At 58.8% G+C, this 17,425-nt stretch overlaps 1 protein-coding gene across 1 annotated transcript; it reads left to right on the forward strand.

Moving 5' to 3' along the window:
• The first annotated feature begins 2,411 nt into the window (after positions 1-2,411).
• On the forward strand, positions 2,412-6,319 carry LOC107303281 (sestrin-3-like). Its single transcript, XM_015832498.1, has 8 exons — positions 2,412-2,609; positions 3,118-3,300; positions 4,052-4,282; positions 4,428-4,536; positions 4,769-4,887; positions 5,002-5,192; positions 5,506-5,650; positions 6,126-6,319. Exons 1-8 carry the CDS (start codon positions 2,412-2,414, stop codon positions 6,213-6,215), a joined length of 1,266 nt encoding a protein of 421 aa, XP_015687984.1. The 3' UTR covers positions 6,216-6,319.
• The last annotated feature ends 11,106 nt before the right edge of the window (positions 6,320-17,425 follow it).

The raw sequence follows: 17,425 nt of genomic DNA on the forward strand, positions 1-17,425 counted from the left end.
GCGCCGGGCTGTGGGCACGCCCCCTCGCGCCCCGACTCCGGCTGGGCTGTCCGCGCCTCCAGCCTCCCGTCGGTGGCGGCTGCAAGTCCGGCGGCGGCAGCCCCGGCCGGTGGGCCGGCGAAAATGATCCTCTGCCCCCCGAGCGCGGAGCCCCCCCGCGGAAAGCCGTGCCAGAGGCTGCAGGTAAGGGAGCCGGCCCCGAGCGGGGCGACCGGGCTCCCCCTGCAGCGGAGCCCCGGCGAGGGGGCCCCCGTTCCCCCCCGCGGACCCGTCCGCGGCAGCCCTGCAGCGCCCAGGGGGCTCCGGCCGGGGGGCGGGCAGAGGCGATGGGTGCCCGCAGCGGCAGAGGTAACCTTGCCCGCATCTCCCTCCCTGCGGCGCCGCTCGCCTTCTCCCCGGCCCCGGGTCGTCCTGCCCGGGCGGCGGAGGCGGGGATGCGAGCGCTCCCAGCCCGAACCGCCGCTGGACCGACCTGCCCCCCCCCCCGCGCTGCCAATCAAACTTGTTTTTCTCGTTCTCCTCTTGCCGTTCGGCAGTCGCGCCGGCAGGGGGCGCAGCAGCTCTCTGGCGGCCGCAACTGGGACCGGCCGGGAGAGACAATGGACCGGGACCGCGGAGGAAGCGGGACCGAACCCATCCAGCTGTTGCTGCCGCCGCCGCCGCCGCCGCTCCTCCGTGGGCGAGGGGGCGTGTTCCTCCAGTTCTCTCCGATTAGACTGGCGGAGGGGCGCTCCTTCCCGTTTTGGGGAGGGGGTCAAGCCGTCGCTTTCACTGGGAGCTGGGCTGCTTCAGCAAAAGCTGTCCCCCCCCCCCCGCGTGCGTTGTCCCAATTTGCTGCTGCCTCGAGGGCCCGGACCCCTTCCTTTGTTTTGCTCCTCCTGCCTTTGTCTCCCTCCCCCTGCGGCCTCCGGGGGATGGGGCTGTTGGGGGATGCGGCTCTCTGGTTCAGCCCCCCCCCCCAACAGTGTCAGTTCCAGAGGTGGGTAGAAAGCAGGGTCTGTCCTCCCAAATCTGTCTCTTGGGCCTCTTCCAAAATGTTTGTGATGCCCATCCTGAAAGGAGGAGAGAGGCTCTGGGGAGCTCCTGAAGATTTCCTTAAGGGGGGGGGCAGGATGCTTGTCAGTGGTGGAGCCCCCCTTGTCTCTCGGTCTTCAGACTGGCACTACAATGGGGCCTCTGCTTTTGCTTGGGGAGTGGGCCTGGGAATGGGATTTCCCCACTGCCTCCCCTGTCCTCCTTTGTTTTTTGCAGAGGCCGGACACTGGCCAGGTCCCTTGGCAGGTCTGGTGGGGATCCTCAGCTCTGGGGATGCTTCTTGGGGTTCCACCTCCCCTTTTCTGAGGCTGCTTTCATTTCAGCTCTGGGGTGTTCCTGGAAAGGCAGCTATGTTGGCCTGTGGCAGGGGAGGAATTTTCCACCCCATCTCCCCCTCCCCCCAGCCAGTTGGTCCCTGGGATGGTCCCTGCATCTTTGGGGGATCCTGGGTGGATCCCGGAGGCTCTTGATGAAGCCACCCTGGAGGTTGCGCTGGGCCTGGAGGAGGCTTGCTCTTCTCCTCCACTGGTGTGCAGGCTGAGTCAGGCTGTTTCTTGGGCTGGGGGCTCTCTGCCGGGCCCCTGCCTGGAAGGGCCCTTTGCTAGAAAGATGGGGGGTGTGGAGCCTAGAGACCTCTTGCTTTCTCTGTCTTGCTCCCTCCTTCCAGGAGCCAGCTGTGCTCCCAGGAGCCCCCTTGCTTTCCTCGTGGGGAAGAGGCTGGTCGCCAGGGGAGAGGATTTCTGTCAGGCAGGCCCTGCCCTGCCCGCCTGCCTGCCTCTGTGGCCCCCCTGGGGAAGGGGATTCAGCTGCAGATTTCAGAAAGGAGCCGTTAAGGGCCAGCAACATTTGCTCTGGATATGTCTTGAGGGTGGGCTCTAAAAAAAATCCCTGTGGAGGGTGGGGGGTGAAGGCAGGACAGGGAGAAGCTTCCATCATGCAAAGAGTGCAGAGACCATGACTGGGGAAATTTACCTCTGGTGACAGAGGCTTACCTGGGATTTTAAAATTCAGGTGGGGGGCTGCATGTCTCTCACCAAAGCAGGCATGAGAACTTACTGCAATGCCTGACGTGTATCGGTTGCATGCCCAGATGTGACTCCCTCCCCAGGATTTTCTGGCCAAAAACATGCCTTGAGCACAAAGGCGCAGCCCCCACCCTGCTCTGCCCAGCCAGGTGTTTCTTCCGTGCCCTTGGGCGGCCTCCCGTGCTTTTGGTACTCAAGGACAGGGACTTTGCGAATTGCAGAGAATTGCCCGGGGCTCTTCTTCTAGCCCTCCCCAGCTGCATGCCCCCCCCCTCGCCGATTGCACAATGTCTGGCGGGCCTTTGCCCCACGTCTCTGCTCTTTCTGCCCTTCCCTGTCCAGCTGACCAAGATGAGCACCAGCGACAAGGAGAGGCCCCCCCAGCTGCTCTTCGTGAAGGCCTTGGCCAGCAGGGGGCGGATCGAGGCCATCGCCCAGCAGATGGGCTACCACCCACACTACCTGGACAGCTTCCTCCGCCTCCAGCATTACCTGCTGCACATGGACGGGCCGCTGCCCTTCGACTGCCGCCACTTCATCGCCATCATGGTGAGAGCCCGGCCAGAGAGCCCTGCGCCTCGGGGTCTCGGGGCCCATCCCGGCGAGCAGCAGGAGCCTCGCCAGAACCTGCTGGGCTTGGGGGGCTGAGGGTGCCTGCTTGCCATTTCATCTGCTTGCTTCTCTGCTGAGCTCCCCCCCCCTTCTTGACCCCCTTGCCACTCAAAACCGAACAAGGGCTGTTTAGGAGCTGGAGCTGGTTTGTGAAATGGTGTCGACTCTGATCCCTCCATCTCAAGGGGAGAGACGGGCCCTTGTCCACTGCGGGGCCCTTGAAGATAACCTACAGAGTCTTGTCCCCCCACACGCAAAGGCAGAAGGGGTGGGCGCTGATGGAGACTATGCCAGGCAAGGGATCGGGAGGAGGTGGACTGATTCTCTAGGTTGGGGCACTGGGTGGGCTTCTGACTCCCAGGGGCAGGATGGGACCGTGCTGAGCAAGGTCTCTGGCCTGGGGGGCCTTCCCCACTGATCTCAGTGCCTCGTGTCTCTCTTGCAGGCCGCTGCCCGGCATCGATGTCGGTACTTAGTGAATCTCCATGTGCTGCAGTTCCTGCGGGTGGGCGGCGACCCCCTGTGGCTGAGAGGGCTGGACTACATACCCCCCAAACTCCGCCGGCTCAGTGAGATCAACAAGGTCTTGGCCCACCGGCCCTGGCTGGTTTGCAAGGAGCACATTGAGGTAGCAGACCGGACGGGGGAAGGGCACACCTGGGGCCCTGGGAAGGGAGGGCGCAGCATTCTCTGTGACAGTTTGGATGCTGGGCCCACCGTGCCTGCCCCCCCAAGGTGTAGCTGATGAGTGGGAGGAGCATAAGTAGCACCCCTCTCTCTCCCACCCCATCCGTGACCTGCAAAGGACCCTCTCCCAGACCTCAGGTCCTTCCATCCCAAACGGCTTCCTTGGGATCAGCAGATGCTTTAAGAATGCCTGAACTGGTCCTTCCTCCCCCCCCCCATCAAAATAAGCCTGCGGAATAAGTCCTTCGGTAGGGGGGCGTAAGGGGTGCTGCAGTTGCAGAGTTTCCACCCACTTGATTACCTTCAACCTGAAGCCCCCCCCCCCCCGGGCAGTGGTCCACCAGCAGGAGCTCAGAGGTTCCTGGTGTCCTTCTGCATCTCAGCCCATGGCCCCTCAGGAGATGCAGCTGAGGGTCTTCCTTGGGCCGGGGCGGGGGGAGCAGGACTAGGCCTAGGCTGAAGCTTTATCCCAGCGAGATGCACCTCCGTGGTTTTGGAAGCCAGCATTCCTTCCTGGCTTCTGATTGGTTGGTTCCCCCCAGGAAGAGCTGCCCCTCGCCTGGGGCTCTTTGGCAACTGGCGCTCCTGCCTGGGGCCACTTGCGCCGTGAAGCAAGTATAAAGGCTGATGGAGAGAGAGGGGCGCTGTGGGGGGGAGTCACAGCTTGCTTCTTTTCGGCCCACCTCTTGCAGAAGCTGCTGAAGATCAGTGAGCAGAGCTGGTCACTGGCCGAGCTGGTCCACGCAGTTGTGCTTCTCGCCCACTACCACGCCCTGGCCAGCTTCGCTTTCGGCTGTGGCTGTGAGCAGGACCTCGGCCCAGAGGGACGGGGTTCCCTGAAGCTGGGCCTCCCGGGGAGCGTCTGCTTCTGTGACGTGGGCAACGGCTGCAGCCAGGAGCTGCTGCACCTGAACCGCAAACGGGTGCGTGCCTCGGCTTCTTGGTGGGCCTGAAAGGGGGGGCATGGTGGGCACGGGTATAGGGTACCAGGCCCCAGTGGCAGGGCATGGGGTGCCCTTTCTAGACCCAGAGGAAGGACCCCTCAGTCGCGTTCCTCCTCCTCTGCAGTCCTTGGATTCCTGCGTGGAGCTGGAGTCTCTTCGGGAGCGTGTCCACCGGCTGCAGGTGGGCAGTGAGGCTCGGGAGGAGCTGCGGCTGCCTGCCCAGCGGGAAGAAGGTAAGGCCGCCTGCCACCCTCCCTGGAGGAGAGGCGGTGGAGGGCCTTGCCCAGGGCGTCCTGGGGCCTCCTGGTAGGGTTGGGAAGCTCACTGAGTCCCAGCACCGAGGGTCAGGTGGAGGCCCTTGAGAGCAGCTGGGACGCCATCTCCCCTCCTGCTTGCGTGTAGGCCCCCCTCCCTCCCTGCCTCCTTTCTGGGAAAGCCCCTTTGCTGAGTGGGTCTGTCTTCTAGGCTTCGATGGGGAGTTCTTGGGGGCCGCAGACCTTTCCTGCTATGTCCTGGATCCCAGCTTTGGCTACCAGGAGTTTGCACAGTGCAGTGAGGACCAGCCCCAGATCTTCCGTGTGCAGGTAGAACAAACCTGGCAGTCCCCAGGATCCTGGCTGGCCTTCTGCCTCCCCTTTGCCTTGGGGGGCTGCTGACCTCGCCCCCTTTAATGCTCACCCTCTTTCTGATCCGGGCAGGATTATTCCTGGGAAGACCATGGCTTCTCGCTGGTGAATCGGTTGTATTCCGACATTGGGCATTTGCTGGATGAAAAGTTCCGTAAGGTCGACAGTCTTCACAGCTGCTCGATGGCCAAGCGGCAGGGCTGTGAGCACGCCACCTTCAAGCGGGGCATCTGGAACTACGTCCACTGCATGTTTGGCATCAGGTGCTCCTCCTCCTCCCCCCCTTCCGGGACCCCCTTGCAGGGCCAAACCAAGCGCAGCTGAACCTTTCCGCAATTTGCTTACTCCAGGAAGGAATGTTGGGTTTACAGGATAAACTGTTGGGCGGCTTAATGGAGACGGGGGGCTTGGATAGAGTTCTCTCTCTGGTCTTTGTAAACATTTTGCTATTACCTTTTAAAAATTGGCCTGAGAACTCCTGGTCTGTCAAGACCTATTACCAACTAGCCTTGTTCAAGATGAATTGGGGGTCTCCTTTGGTGCTAAATCCAGATTGTTTCCCGTTTCCCCTTCCAGATACGATGATTATGACTATGCAGAGGTCAACCATCTCCTGGAACGGATCCTCAAGCTGTACATCAAAACTGTGACTTGTTCTCCAGAGAAGATGGATCCCCAGATGTTTGAGCGCTTCTGGAAACAGTTCAAGCACAGTGAAAAGGTGGGTTGTGTGTGTGGAGCAGAAGAGAGAGAAGCGGAAGCCCTGGGCTGGGCTGGAACACAGAATTATCCAGTCAGTTTTGATGCGGGGACATTCAGCAGAGGCGGAACAGAATACTTTTTTGTGCAAGGCACAGTTATGTGGCTGTCGTTGGCAGCATGGATGGCTTGGCACAAGGTCCGGACTGGGGAGCGGTGGTGGAATATTCACCAGGGCTGCCTCGGGCTTTGTGCTGATGCTGCCGGACACGGTTTCCAGCAGCAGCACCATCTTGAAAGATTCTGACCAGACCATTTTTAAAAAATAGTTTGAATGTACATTTTGCTCCACCCCCGGCTGTGTGCTGATGCTGCCCGCCCGTCCCCAACTCAGCCAAGTCATGGTGGGATTCTGGAGCTTCTCAGTCCGGACCCTCGGGTGGTGGGGGGTCTCCAGTGTCTGAGGCTGGGCTCGAATCTCCTCTTTGCTCTTGCAGGTCCATGTGAATCTGCTGATCCTGGAGGCCCGGCTGCAGGCAGAGCTGCTCTATGCCCTCCGTGCCATCACGCACTACATGGTCTCTTAGGCCACGGGGGCCACCTGGACTTGGCTGGCTGTGCTCTGGCAGTGGCCCCTCCCCATGTTTACTTGATACCCTCTCCTTTCCCTTCAAGATGTGAAAAGCCGGGCCTGGCAACACCAGGCCTGCAGCAGAAGCCCCAGGGCTGGAGGGCAGCTGGGGGTGCTCCTGCCCATCCCTAGGCCGTGAGTCTCGTGGACAGAAGGGAGCCACAGGGACGTGGCTTCCGTCTTCCTCTTTCTTTCCCAGCCAACTCTAGGGATGATGTTTAGTCTCCGTTACAGTATTGGGGAGGGGGCTCCCTCGTCTCGTGCCATTCTTCTGCTCATAGAGTACACCCAGCTATCCTTGGGCTGGGAAGGGGGCTGCCATCTTGGACTGGGGTTTCTGGACAGAAGAGGGCACTTTCTGCTGGCCTCATCTTGCACTGGGGGTGGGGGGGCAACGGGAAGGAAGGCTCCCAACACTTCTTCTAGTGACAGCCCACCCCCTACCTTTCATCCAAATGGTCCTCGGAAGCCAAATTTGATCCCCCCCCCCGCCAGACAGGGCTCTTATCCTGCTTCCGTCCTCATATCCAAAGTCCCCCCCCCTCTTGCAAATGTGCTGCCCTCTCTCGCAGCCGCCTTCCATGCTGTGGCCCTTGACTGACACCCCCCCTTCAGATTGCGCTTCCCCTCCACACAGTGCAGATACCCAGCCTGCCTTGGCTTTTCTCCTGGCATTTCCCCCTCCTTTGGCTATTTGGGGGAGGTGTCCCACTTCTCTTGATCCAAGGAGTGAGTTTGGATACTGGGCACTCCACCTGGCAGATGGCGGAATAACTCTGCGACAGGAGGGGGGCTGTGGTTAACAAGGGGGCAACCGGCAAAGGAGACTGGGAAGGGGGAGGGACCTGGTGCAGGACATGTGGCAGCAGCTGACTTGTTTACTGTGTAAATGTTTTGGGGGGTGGGAACAAACCATTGTGTGGGGAAGAGAGAAAAGCCTATTTTTGCTATAAATATACATGTTTGACAAAGAGCCTGGCCTGATTTCTTTTATCTCGGGTAGCCCCTCGTTGGGGAGGGCAGCTAAGTGAGTCCCTCTGTGTCTTGGGGGGACTCATGGCCCTTTGGGCGCTGCAGCAGAACCCCCGAAGTAGCATGTAGGACTCGAGTGGTTTAATTTGGGGGGAGGGGGGCTCTGAAGGAACGAACAGGCCTCTTCTGCACCCCACATGTGATTCCTTCCTGCTTCTGCAAGGAATGAGCGGGTGTTTATTCCTAGAGAAGAGAGCAGGGCTGCCGTGGGGAGAATCTGTGGCTGTGTCCAGTGACTCAGCCCTTCCTGGCAGCCCCAGAGGCCGAGCGTGGGCTGGCCGTCAAGAGCCCCTTTGGGGGGAAAGGCCTTCTGCTGTTTTGAAACGGGGACTTGGGCAGCCTCCCACAATGAATAGGAGACTTCTGATGGAGCTGGTGTCCCAGGCCACTTTCTCTTCTCCTGGACAGAAAACTCTGATCATGGACAGGATGAGGTTGAACTGGGTTTCTGGTCAATTGCTGTCGGGAAAGCCCCAGACTGCTTCACCCAAATCACCAGGACTAGTGTCTTAAGTCACAGTTTGATTCTTCAAAGCCTAAGTTGTACCTGAAGCTTGTTTCATTATAACATATGATAGACAAACCCTGTGGTTAGCTAATTTGTTTTCTAGTAGCCCAGAAAACTGGGTTAATTGACGTAACCATCATAACCCTTCGAAACAGAGTCCTTTCCCCTCCCACCTGTCTAACTGGCTGCATGATTGGCTGCTGCCCCTCTTCTCCCAGGCCCGGCTGCTGGGCCAATCTCCCTCCAGAAGTCCTGCCAGTTCAGCACAGCACAGTGGGGGGCAGGGGCGCCTGCTGCTGCTCATCGGGCACCAGGGTCTCCAAACCTGGCAACTTGGAGACTTGTGGACTATGCTGGCTGGGGAATTCTGGGAATTGAAGTCCACAAGTCTATAAAATTGCCAAGGGTGGAGACCCGTGTTCTAGACCAGGGGTCCCCAACCCCTGGTCCATGGACCAGTACCGGGCCACGGCATGCCAGCAACCGGTCTGCACAAGCAAAGCCCCATCCGCGAGATGCAGGCAGCACATAAAATCACACACACTCTGGTCCGCGGAAAAACCTCTCTCCATGGAACCGGTCGCTGGTGCCGAAAAGGTTGGGAACCTCTGTTCTAGACTGACCAGCAGAAAAAAGGTTTCTGTCTTTTTATGGTACTCTAAAGGAAACTGGAGCGATGGGGAGGGCTATTTCTCACTGCTGAAGCTTACAGGTAGAAGATTCCCCCCCCATCTTGTATCACATGAGTTTCAAGCCTTCCACCTCAACGTTTGAGAAATGTGATGGGGGGGATAAATGTGGGCAAAAGAGCCCCCCAGAGGCGTCCCCATCATGTAAGCATCTCTCCTCTCAGCAGAATATTTCCTGGGAAGGAGTCCCCTTTTCGCTGGGGGTGACTAAATAGTCCCAATTTGAGGGGGGCATCTTTTCACCAGGTGCAGCTGGCAATTAGGGGTTCCTCTGAATACGAGAGAGCATAAATTCCTAGAGCAGCTACTGCACCTCCGCCCTTGGCAGACACCGGTTCTTCTCAACCGCAAACAGCCAGAAAGTTGAGTCCAAGCTCAGCCGAGGAGTTGAGAGGAAGCGGAGGAAGAAAAATCTGCCGCCATGCCAAACTTTCTAAGTGACGAGAGCCGGGCGCTCTCGTACAACATTCAGTTATGAAAACGGTGCGCCTGGGAGCCAGAAACCGGCCCTTCAGTTACGCAGCTTCCCTCTAAAAGCCATTCTCACGGAGAGCCACAACCCGTGTCTCCGCCCGCGCTAAGACACGTGAGGAATGCTGGCAAGCCAGCTGTTGAGTCCAGGGGCGGGGCCGGGGCCGAGGGCTCGAGCCGCCGCCGGGAGACCTGAAGGAAGCCGAAGTCGCCCAAGGGAAAAGTTTGGGCGACCCTCCCAAGAGGGGCCGAGATGCTCGCACGAGGGGGCGCAGTTTAGACCAGCCGCCTCGTCTCCCGGCGTGTCGCCTCCTCCGGAGCTCCGGGCGGTCCTGGGGGTCGAAACCCTCCCGGGGCTGTTGTCGCCCGCGGCCGGAGTGCGGCGTTTCTAGTCCTCAGGATCGAGAGGGGGAGCTCCGGCTGCCGAGCGGCTGGAAACCGCTTCCTGCGGCCGCTTCCCGGTCGGCCAGAGGCGAGTCCGCCCGCCCAGAAAGTTGGAGGCGGCCCCTTCGGCGCCGCACTTCCCGCCCTTCCTCCGGCCAGGGCGGCCCGGCCCGGCCCAACCCTCGCCCGCCTTCCTCCGGGGACGCGCAGCCCGGCTCGATGAGCACCCGGACGGGTAAGGGGCGGGGGCCGAGGGGAGGGGGCGGGGGCCGAGGGGCTGCCGCCGCCGCCCGCGGGACCAGCGCGATCCGGGGCTGCTCCGAAGGCGCTTCAAGGCCGCCGAGTTCCCCCCCCCTTAGGGGGCCCCAGCAGCAGCGGCCTTTCCGGACGCGGGACTCGGACCGGCTGTGCAGGAACTTTCTCCTCTTTTCCGGGTGGGGGGGGACAGGGGAGGGGGACTTCCCAGCAGGAGTTCCGGAGGCATTAAAAGTTTTCCGGGCAGCAACTGGAGCTTTGGGAGGGGTCTCGGAGGGGAGTCGGACCTGAGGGGCTCCTGGCGACCGAATCTCCAGGGAGACGCCACAGGTGTGGATCTTTGCTCCTTTTCCATCCCCTCCCCTGAGATCGGGCCAGCTGGAGGAGGGTCTGCAGCCGGGCCTTTGTCCTCCCAGGTGAGATCCCCCTGGGGAGGAAGGCCCCACTTAGAACCTTCTTGGCTGTAGAAAAGTTGTGCTTCTAGTCCTTAGGAATGGCACTTTTCTCTTGAAAACCCTCTTACCTTTTCCTTCTGCCCTGGAATGCCTTCCAACCTTGAGTCTGAAGGCGGTCCTGAGCCAAGAGCTTGAAACAGAACACCTGGCTGGATATTCTACTGAACTGTTTGGGGGTCCATTTACAGGCCCCTGGGATTGCTGGGGGTCTCGTAGGTCTGGGGTTGCAGGCAGAGTACGCAGGGGTAGTCCTTGGGTGAGGGGGTGACAAAACGGGACTGGAAGCACAGCTGAAGCTTGGCAGCAACTTCCATCTCTGCGAGAACTTGGGCTCACTCCAAAGGAGATTTCTTGCCTCCTTGCCTAGATTGTGTGAATGTGGATCCTGGATCCTGACCCATGCTAGAAAACGGAGAGACAAGAACTGCCGTCTGCCAGCTGCAGGAACCTGCCTGTGCGGAGAGGAGCCCTGTGTCCTGGGGAGGGGGAGCTTGGTGGATACAGGCCCCGGCCTCCCTCAAGCTTTGCTCTTGCCTTGCAGACACCCAGCGAGCTGTGGCAATCCTGGCCCGCTATCGGGGGATTCTGCAGTCCCCGGCGGAACAGCCTCTGCGAGCCTCAGTCGAGAAAGTGGTCCGTGTATTTCAGAGTGAGCTTTTCCAGGCCCTGCTGGGTAAGGGTGGCTGGCAACAGCCGAGCGCGCAGGCTATGCCCCTCCTGGGGGTGCCTCTAGGTTTAGGCTCCCTTAAACCTGCTTGGGGGGGGTGATGTTCAGGCCTCCCCAGAACTGTATCCCACAAAGACAGGAGTCTCTTCAGAGGACATTGTGCAGCCTCTGGGCATCTTGTGCAGCCTAATAGGAAGGAGGCAAGATAAAAAGAGGGTGGGGGCACTGGAGAGCCTTCTCACTCTCGGGGGCCGCGTTTGCCCCCCCCCCCCGCTGGCTACGCTCGGGGTTCTCTGTGGAGCAGAGCTGCTTTTTGGCTGAGCAGGTGAGACCACCTGGCTCCTCTTGCCTGACTCCCTCAGCGAGGAAGGTGAGCCCATAGCCCCACAGGGATGGCTGGCAGCCCGTTCTTCCTTCGACCAGCCTGTTAGAGAGCCAGATGCCTGGATTCTGCTGAGGGGCTGCAGGGAGGTGTGGCAACCTCTGGGAATGGCATTTGGGAGGGTCCGCTCTTCCCACCCTGGGGAGGGAGAAGAAGCATTTGGGGGGCATCAGCTTACAGGCTTGCTTGTTGCTGGACTGCAAAAGTTCTGGGGAAACCTGGCTGTGTTTCCCTCAATGCAGCCTGCCCGAATGGCATCCTGGCATATTCAGAGGTCCTTCGAGGGTGGGGGGGCTCCTCTGCCAGGGGGCAGGGCAGGAGGGGTCTTCTGAGCTGGCCTCTCAAGGCGTCTTTCGGTCTGTCTCCCAGACATCCAGGAGTGCTATGAGCTGAGCGTGCTCTCCACCTGCCAGCAGGATGGATCTGCCCATCTGGGGCCTGGGGGCCCCTCCAAGATCCATGATGCTGCCGACCCAGGGGGCCAAGAGGGCCAGCCGCTGCAGGTGAGACCGAGGGACCCCCTTAAGGAGGGGCTCACCTGTGCTTTCCTTCAGCACCTCTTATAGCTCCCTGGATACCTAATTAGTTGTACCAGTGATGAGGAACTGCATTTGGCCCACACGGGGGCCAAGCCCTTTCGCCCCAAGCCCCAAACCTGCCTTTGGCTCTATTGACAGGATGGCCTGCTCTGCCCTTCCCTTTTGGCTGCTGAGCTGGACAGAAACACGTGGGAAGCACTCTGTCCACGGGTGTCCAATGAGAAGCTGCAGGAGCCCCCTTGCTTGAATGCCTTTCTCCAGCCAGTGGCAGATCCCCTGCTCGCCCTGGGGGGATCCAAGGCCCTGCAGCCCTTTCATCCCCCTGCCCTGATTTGAGGCTCCCCTAGACCCCTGGCGGGTCCTCAGTTTGGGCATTAGAGTAGCTCCTCCCCACAGCCCCCCTTTCCTCCCCCCCTCCTGCCTCCATCATCTCCTGACTTTCTCAGTTTCTTCTAAAAGTCCAAGGCCGAGAAGAGATCCCGCTGGTCACTTGCAGGGCTGTGCTCTGGTTCCCTTTCATGCTGACCTTGAGGCCTTCTTAACAAGCTGTGTTTTAATTGGCCAAGCCTGGAAAATTAATGTCTGTGATTTTCAGTGCTTATTTTTTGAAAGAGGAAAGAGCACGTCTCCCATCCTCATGGCAACAGCAGACGGAATTGGCAGGTGGATGCTTGTAGCCTGGTCAACAGCTTAGGCACCCAGAGGGGCAGATTTGAGAAAAAGTGACTCCAGAAGGAAGGATTAGCAAATGTGTCGTAGTTCTCTGCACTGCTAATCAGCATAAATCTTAGGCAAGTGTACATATAATCTTCCAAGCTTTTAAAACCACCTTAGTCGCCACCATTGTAGTAGTGGAGTTGCAGGGGGTATTAGCGAAAAGGGGCTTCTCCCCCCCTTCCTTGTGCCTCCTCAGGATGGTTGTGAGCCTGGGGGGGATTCTGCTGATGCAGCCAGGGCTAACCTTGGGATGCATAGTCCTGGGGGTGCATAGCCCCCAGGAGTTGAGTCCTTGCCAGATGGGGGGGCCTGAAGCTTTTCCCCCTTGCTCCTGAGGAGTTCCACAATCCAAGGTGCAGCCAGAGCGGGAAAGGTCTGTTGCTTTTCAAAATGGAAGCCCCTTTTTCTCTGTTCTCCGGAGTTCATTGCTTTTTCAATATTCCAGGGAAGAGCAACGGGGGGCCCAGATGCAGAACCGGTGCCACAGTTGGTGAGAGTGACCCAGAGCAGGACTGAGCTGCCCGGACACGTCTGCAGTCTGGTGGTGGGTGTCAGCAACATCTTGCCCAAGGTGAGGGTCTCAATGCTGCAGAGAAGCAGCTGGGGGCAAACCCAGGAAGGGGAGCAGGGCGTGGCCTCCTGTGGAATCATGGGGTCTCCCGGGAATGAGAAAGAGGTTGCAAAAGGGCTCAGTTGGATTCAGAGGGGGCAGGATAATTGTTGGGGGGGGGAAATCTAATTTCTTTTTGGGGTCCAGTTGTGCTTAAGACCTCTTGGGGCAGCCTGCTTTTCTCTTCCCCTTAAACCATCAGGGGGTCCCCTCTAAAGAAAAAAATGAGGCTCTAAAACTTAGGAAACAAAGCAAGCTCAACTAAAAGCCCCCCCCCCCCGCTGTTTATCTTGCACGAAGGTTTCCACATCAACCCCACTCCTGGAGTCTTTTGACAGGCTGGTTCTGGAAGTCAGCAGTGTCAAGCTTTTTTTGGGGGGGGGGAGATGGTGGAGGATGAGGGCGTATCTGCATCCTGCTTCTGCCCCCGAATTGCCTGCTCAGAGCTTCCCTTGTTTGATTGTGGGCACAGCTTGCAGTTCAGCGATGCTGGAAGGTCAGCTGTTATCTGGGAGTGTCCGGCAGCCTCCTGAGTGTCAAAAAGGGGGGGGGGGGTGATGGGCGGTGCAACAGCCTCCTTGCAGTGGAGGGGGGAGCCCAGGTTTGGGCCACGAGCGCAGCCGATTTCACGTGGGCTCCTTTCCTCTCCTGACATCTTCCTGCTGCTGCCTAGCAACCCAGCTGCCGTCTGCGTGGAGCCAGGTTGGCTGCAGGAATGGCAGAGGAGGCTTTTGGGGGGATTGGGGGCCTCCAGTCCCACGTGGGTTCAGATAGGAGCTCCATCCTGTCCTCGTGGCTCCAGCGCCTGGCGGCTCTCGCTGGATCTTCGGGGCAGCAGCAGGGGAGACCAGCTCTGTATCCCAGGAAGAGGGAGAGGGACTTTTGGGGGCAGGCATGGAGCCGAGGGGGGCCTCCTGGCTTCCTCTCTGCTTCCCCTCCAGCTGCAAGGGCTGGGCCACCCTTCCCCCCCTTTGGTCCTGGCGTGGTCACCTTCAGGCCTCAGGATGTGGCTGCTCTCCTGAAATGGAGGGAACACCCTCTGCCCCGGAGCACAGCCACGTGCAGCCCTGCCACCATTTCCACTCTCGGCAATTCCTGGTAAAGCGCAGCGGCTGTGGGGAGCAGGGAGACGGGAGGGCCTGGGGCAGATCATAACGGGGGGGGGGTCTTTGAGCCCTGATTCAATTCCTAGATGAGGAAGCCTGCAGTTTGGATTTAGTTCTCCAGCTTCCCTCTGTGCCAAAGGGCAATACAGGTTGCCCACAGCAGTAACTCTTTCTGCATCACACCCTCTCTTCGTGGGGGGGGGGCAGCGTGCTGGTCTATTCGAGCAAACACTGGGTGGCTACAGGAGATGGATTATATGAAGCCATTATCTGTCCAGATGAGGATTTCCTAGGTCAGCAGTCTTCCTCCTGGGGGGGCCTCCATGCACTCAATTCCGAAGGCCTGTCCCACACATCGAGAGAGTCCGAAGTGACCGGGGAAGCTTCTGTCCTGGTAGTATCCCAGGCAGACATGCCCGTGCGCACGCTCTCCTCCAGGTGACGTGGCTGGCTTCCCAGGTTGGCCTCGTGGCTTTGCCTGCCATCGGGGCATTTGTGTGGGAAGAAGGGCTGCAGAACTGGGGAAAGAGGCACACTGGGATCATTTTGGAAAGCAACTGAAAAGCCTGGAAAGGGAACTTGGTCAGCCTTCAACGGTGCCTTTAAGAAATCTCTGCTGCTGGGATTCCAGTTTGCTGGCTGATTGGCTAAGAAGTGAGTGGGTGGGAGGGGGAGGGAACAGCCATTCAGAAATCTGTTGTATTACCTTCCTTCTTGAAAGGGGACCCAGCGTAGGGGGGGCTGAAGGAACAGCTTGCCTCTCCCCCTCTGCTGCAGGGAGTCCAGGCAGCAGAGCACCAGGATTTTTCTAGACTTGGCATCCTCGGGCCTGGAAGGAAAATCAAGGGAAACAGGCAGGAGATCCTGGAGAGGCGGGGTTCACTCCTCTGGGCTGTTCCTGGCTCTGGAAGGGTGGGCTAGGAGCCCCCCTCCCCAGCATAGGTGGAGGCTTCACTGAAAGGAAATCTGACTTGGGATGTCCGTTTAAATGCTACTGATGTGGGGCTAGATTGTGTCCCCTGCAGTTCACCACTTTCCCCTGAGCTCAGAAGGGGTTTCCTGGGGCCTCTTGGAACGGCTGACTGTTGGCTCCCAGAGGTGACCAGTTCCCCATTTGCACTGACTCTGCGGCTGGTGGACTGGGTCTCCCATAAGGCTCTTTCGGCCCCTGTTGAGGCCCTAAGGTCGCTGTGCCAGTGCTTTGGAGGACTGAGAGCCGGACCCCCCAACCAGCTGGATCCCCTCCTCTCCCTCCGGGGCTTTTCTCTGCAGATGGTGTTACTTCCAACTTTTATTGCCTCAGTTTCCCTGGTCCTTTCTTGGTAACCTGTTCTCTGACAGGGAGGTAGAACAGCCAGGTGCCAGGGCTGGGCATGGTGGGCCCTGCTTTGAATGACTGAGAAAGGAGCTCCTGCATCACTCGGAATTACGCTCTTCTACTTGTCGGGAGACGTTGAACACCACATCCTACTAAGCCAGTTGGCTCAGTTTGGTTTCTGGGATAGAAAGTGGCCTACTGCAGTTCACAGAACAGGCCAAACTGTCGTCCTAGTTTACAACATCATGGGGGGAGCTTGTGTCGCTCTCTAAGCGAAGCGAAATGAGCTGCAACAAGGCTTAATGTGGTGCAGGGGTCCACCCAGTTTGGATTGTATTGCTTGTCCGGGGACATTTAGAGCAGGACCCTCCAAAACCCATTTACAAATCAGTTGATCGGATCCTGGAGAGTCACTCCCCCCCCCTTGCTTACCCAAAGCCAGAAGGTCCATTGCTGAGATTCCTGGTGCAGTTTGGGGCGTGCTCTCGGCTGGTGTTGGATTGATGGTGGCAATTCTTGTGATGCGGTGTCATGATTAAAGAAGGGGCAGATGCAACCTTTGAGCGGCATTCCGGTGGGCACGTTCAGCCACCAGGCAAAAATGGTGATATGAAGTGGACTAGAGGTACATTAGTGAAGATTTACTATGCTTCCTTTCTGTCACAGTAGCCAGTATATTTGGTAGCACTTGTTTGGAATGAGGATGGGGGCTGCCATAAGGTTTTGGAGAAGTGTAGCTCCAGGGAGCCCTGGGCTCAAATCCCCACCCTCTGGATGTGGCTGCAAAACCGTTGTGCCCAGTGTGGGGAAGAATATCCCTGTCTTATGGGAAGCTCCCACTGGGGGTGGGGCTCAGGTACAGATCCTGGCTCCTCCCCGTGCCGCTCAAAGGTCTGGCTAAGGGGAGGAGGACTCTCAACCTCCTGCAGCCACAGATTGGAGCACTGCCAGGTCTACAGAGGAAGAAGAAAAAGTGTCCATGTTGCTAAATGTTGTGGTTTGGGGCTGGGCTAGGAACCCCACAATTCCTGATTAAGAAGCAGAGCTAGCATGGCTAATAATGGCCCCAAAGACAAACCTATCTGGGCTGGAGGCTTTTTAAATGTTTTTATTTCTATTTATTTATTTGTATCCTGCCTTTATTACTTTGACAAATAACTCAAGACGGTGCACCTATGTAACCCAACTTCCTCCTCCCATTTTCCCCACAACAACCCTTTGGGGGAGCTGGGCTGAGAGAGAGGGATTGTCCCAAACTCACCCAGCCGGCTTTCATGGCTGAGGTGGACTTGAACTCACGGCCTCTTGCTTTCTAGCGTTTTTGATGGATCTTTTGGGGGGGGGGTTCTGTTCTGAGAGGCATTTCTTTGAGTTGAAAGCTGAAGGGGGAGGGGGATGCAGAGGATAGGGTGGGCAGACTGGCCCTGCCCAGGTCATGGGAGACGTTCTGAAAGGCAAATTATTCTCCGGACAGTTTCATGCAACAGAACCGTGCAGGTGGCCCTGCTTCTTCTGCCACGCTTGATTCAGTTTTCATCTGAGGTTAGAGGTGGCAAAAAGTCGAAGTGCCTCTGAATCTCGTTTCACTTGCAGCCCCTGAGTGAGGATCTTGAGGCTAGCGGGTTTGGGAGCTGCACTTCCAGGACAGCTGCTGGCACCCTGCCAGGATGATATCTAAGAGTTCGCTCTTTTAGAAATGAAAATTTCTAGGGACTTTCTTTGAGGGCGAGGGCCTTTGCAGGCTGGCCTGGCCTGGGCTTCACCAGGGTGGGGTCTAGTTGGCCCCAGGATGCCTCGCAGCTGTGGGGAAGAGGGAAGAAGGGGGTCCCGGAAGTAGCAGATGCCTCACAGCTGCCAGGAAAGCGGCCCCTGGGGGAAGCCCTGCTCCGGCCCAGGCGAGGGACAGCCGCTCTCGACCTTGGCTGATCCTGGGAAGCTGGGCAGGCTCAGAGAGCAGGAGGGGGGTGGGAAGCCCAGGCCGAGATCCCTGGGCCGTAGGTCAGCAGGGAGGAAGGAGGGTTAAGGGCTCTGCT

Source organism: Protobothrops mucrosquamatus, unplaced genomic scaffold (genome assembly GCF_001527695.2).
Source record: "Protobothrops mucrosquamatus isolate PMUCROS unplaced genomic scaffold, P.Mucros_1.0 scaffold4, whole genome shotgun sequence".
NCBI classification, from domain to species: domain Eukaryota; kingdom Metazoa; phylum Chordata; class Lepidosauria; order Squamata; family Viperidae; genus Protobothrops; species Protobothrops mucrosquamatus.

Bases quoted from the DNA above. Each gene is read 5' to 3' on its own strand.
- LOC107303281 (XM_015832498.1), top strand. From the start codon at position 2,412: ATGAGCACCAGCGACAAGGAGAGGCCCCCCCAGCTGCTCTTCGTGAAG. The intron at 4,537-4,768 runs GTAAGGCCGCCT...TCTGTCTTCTAG, and splicing joins GCCTGCCCAGCGGGAAGAAG to GCTTCGATGGGGAGTTCTTG. The intron at 5,193-5,505 runs GTGCTCCTCCTC...TTCCCCTTCCAG, and splicing joins CACTGCATGTTTGGCATCAG to ATACGATGATTATGACTATG.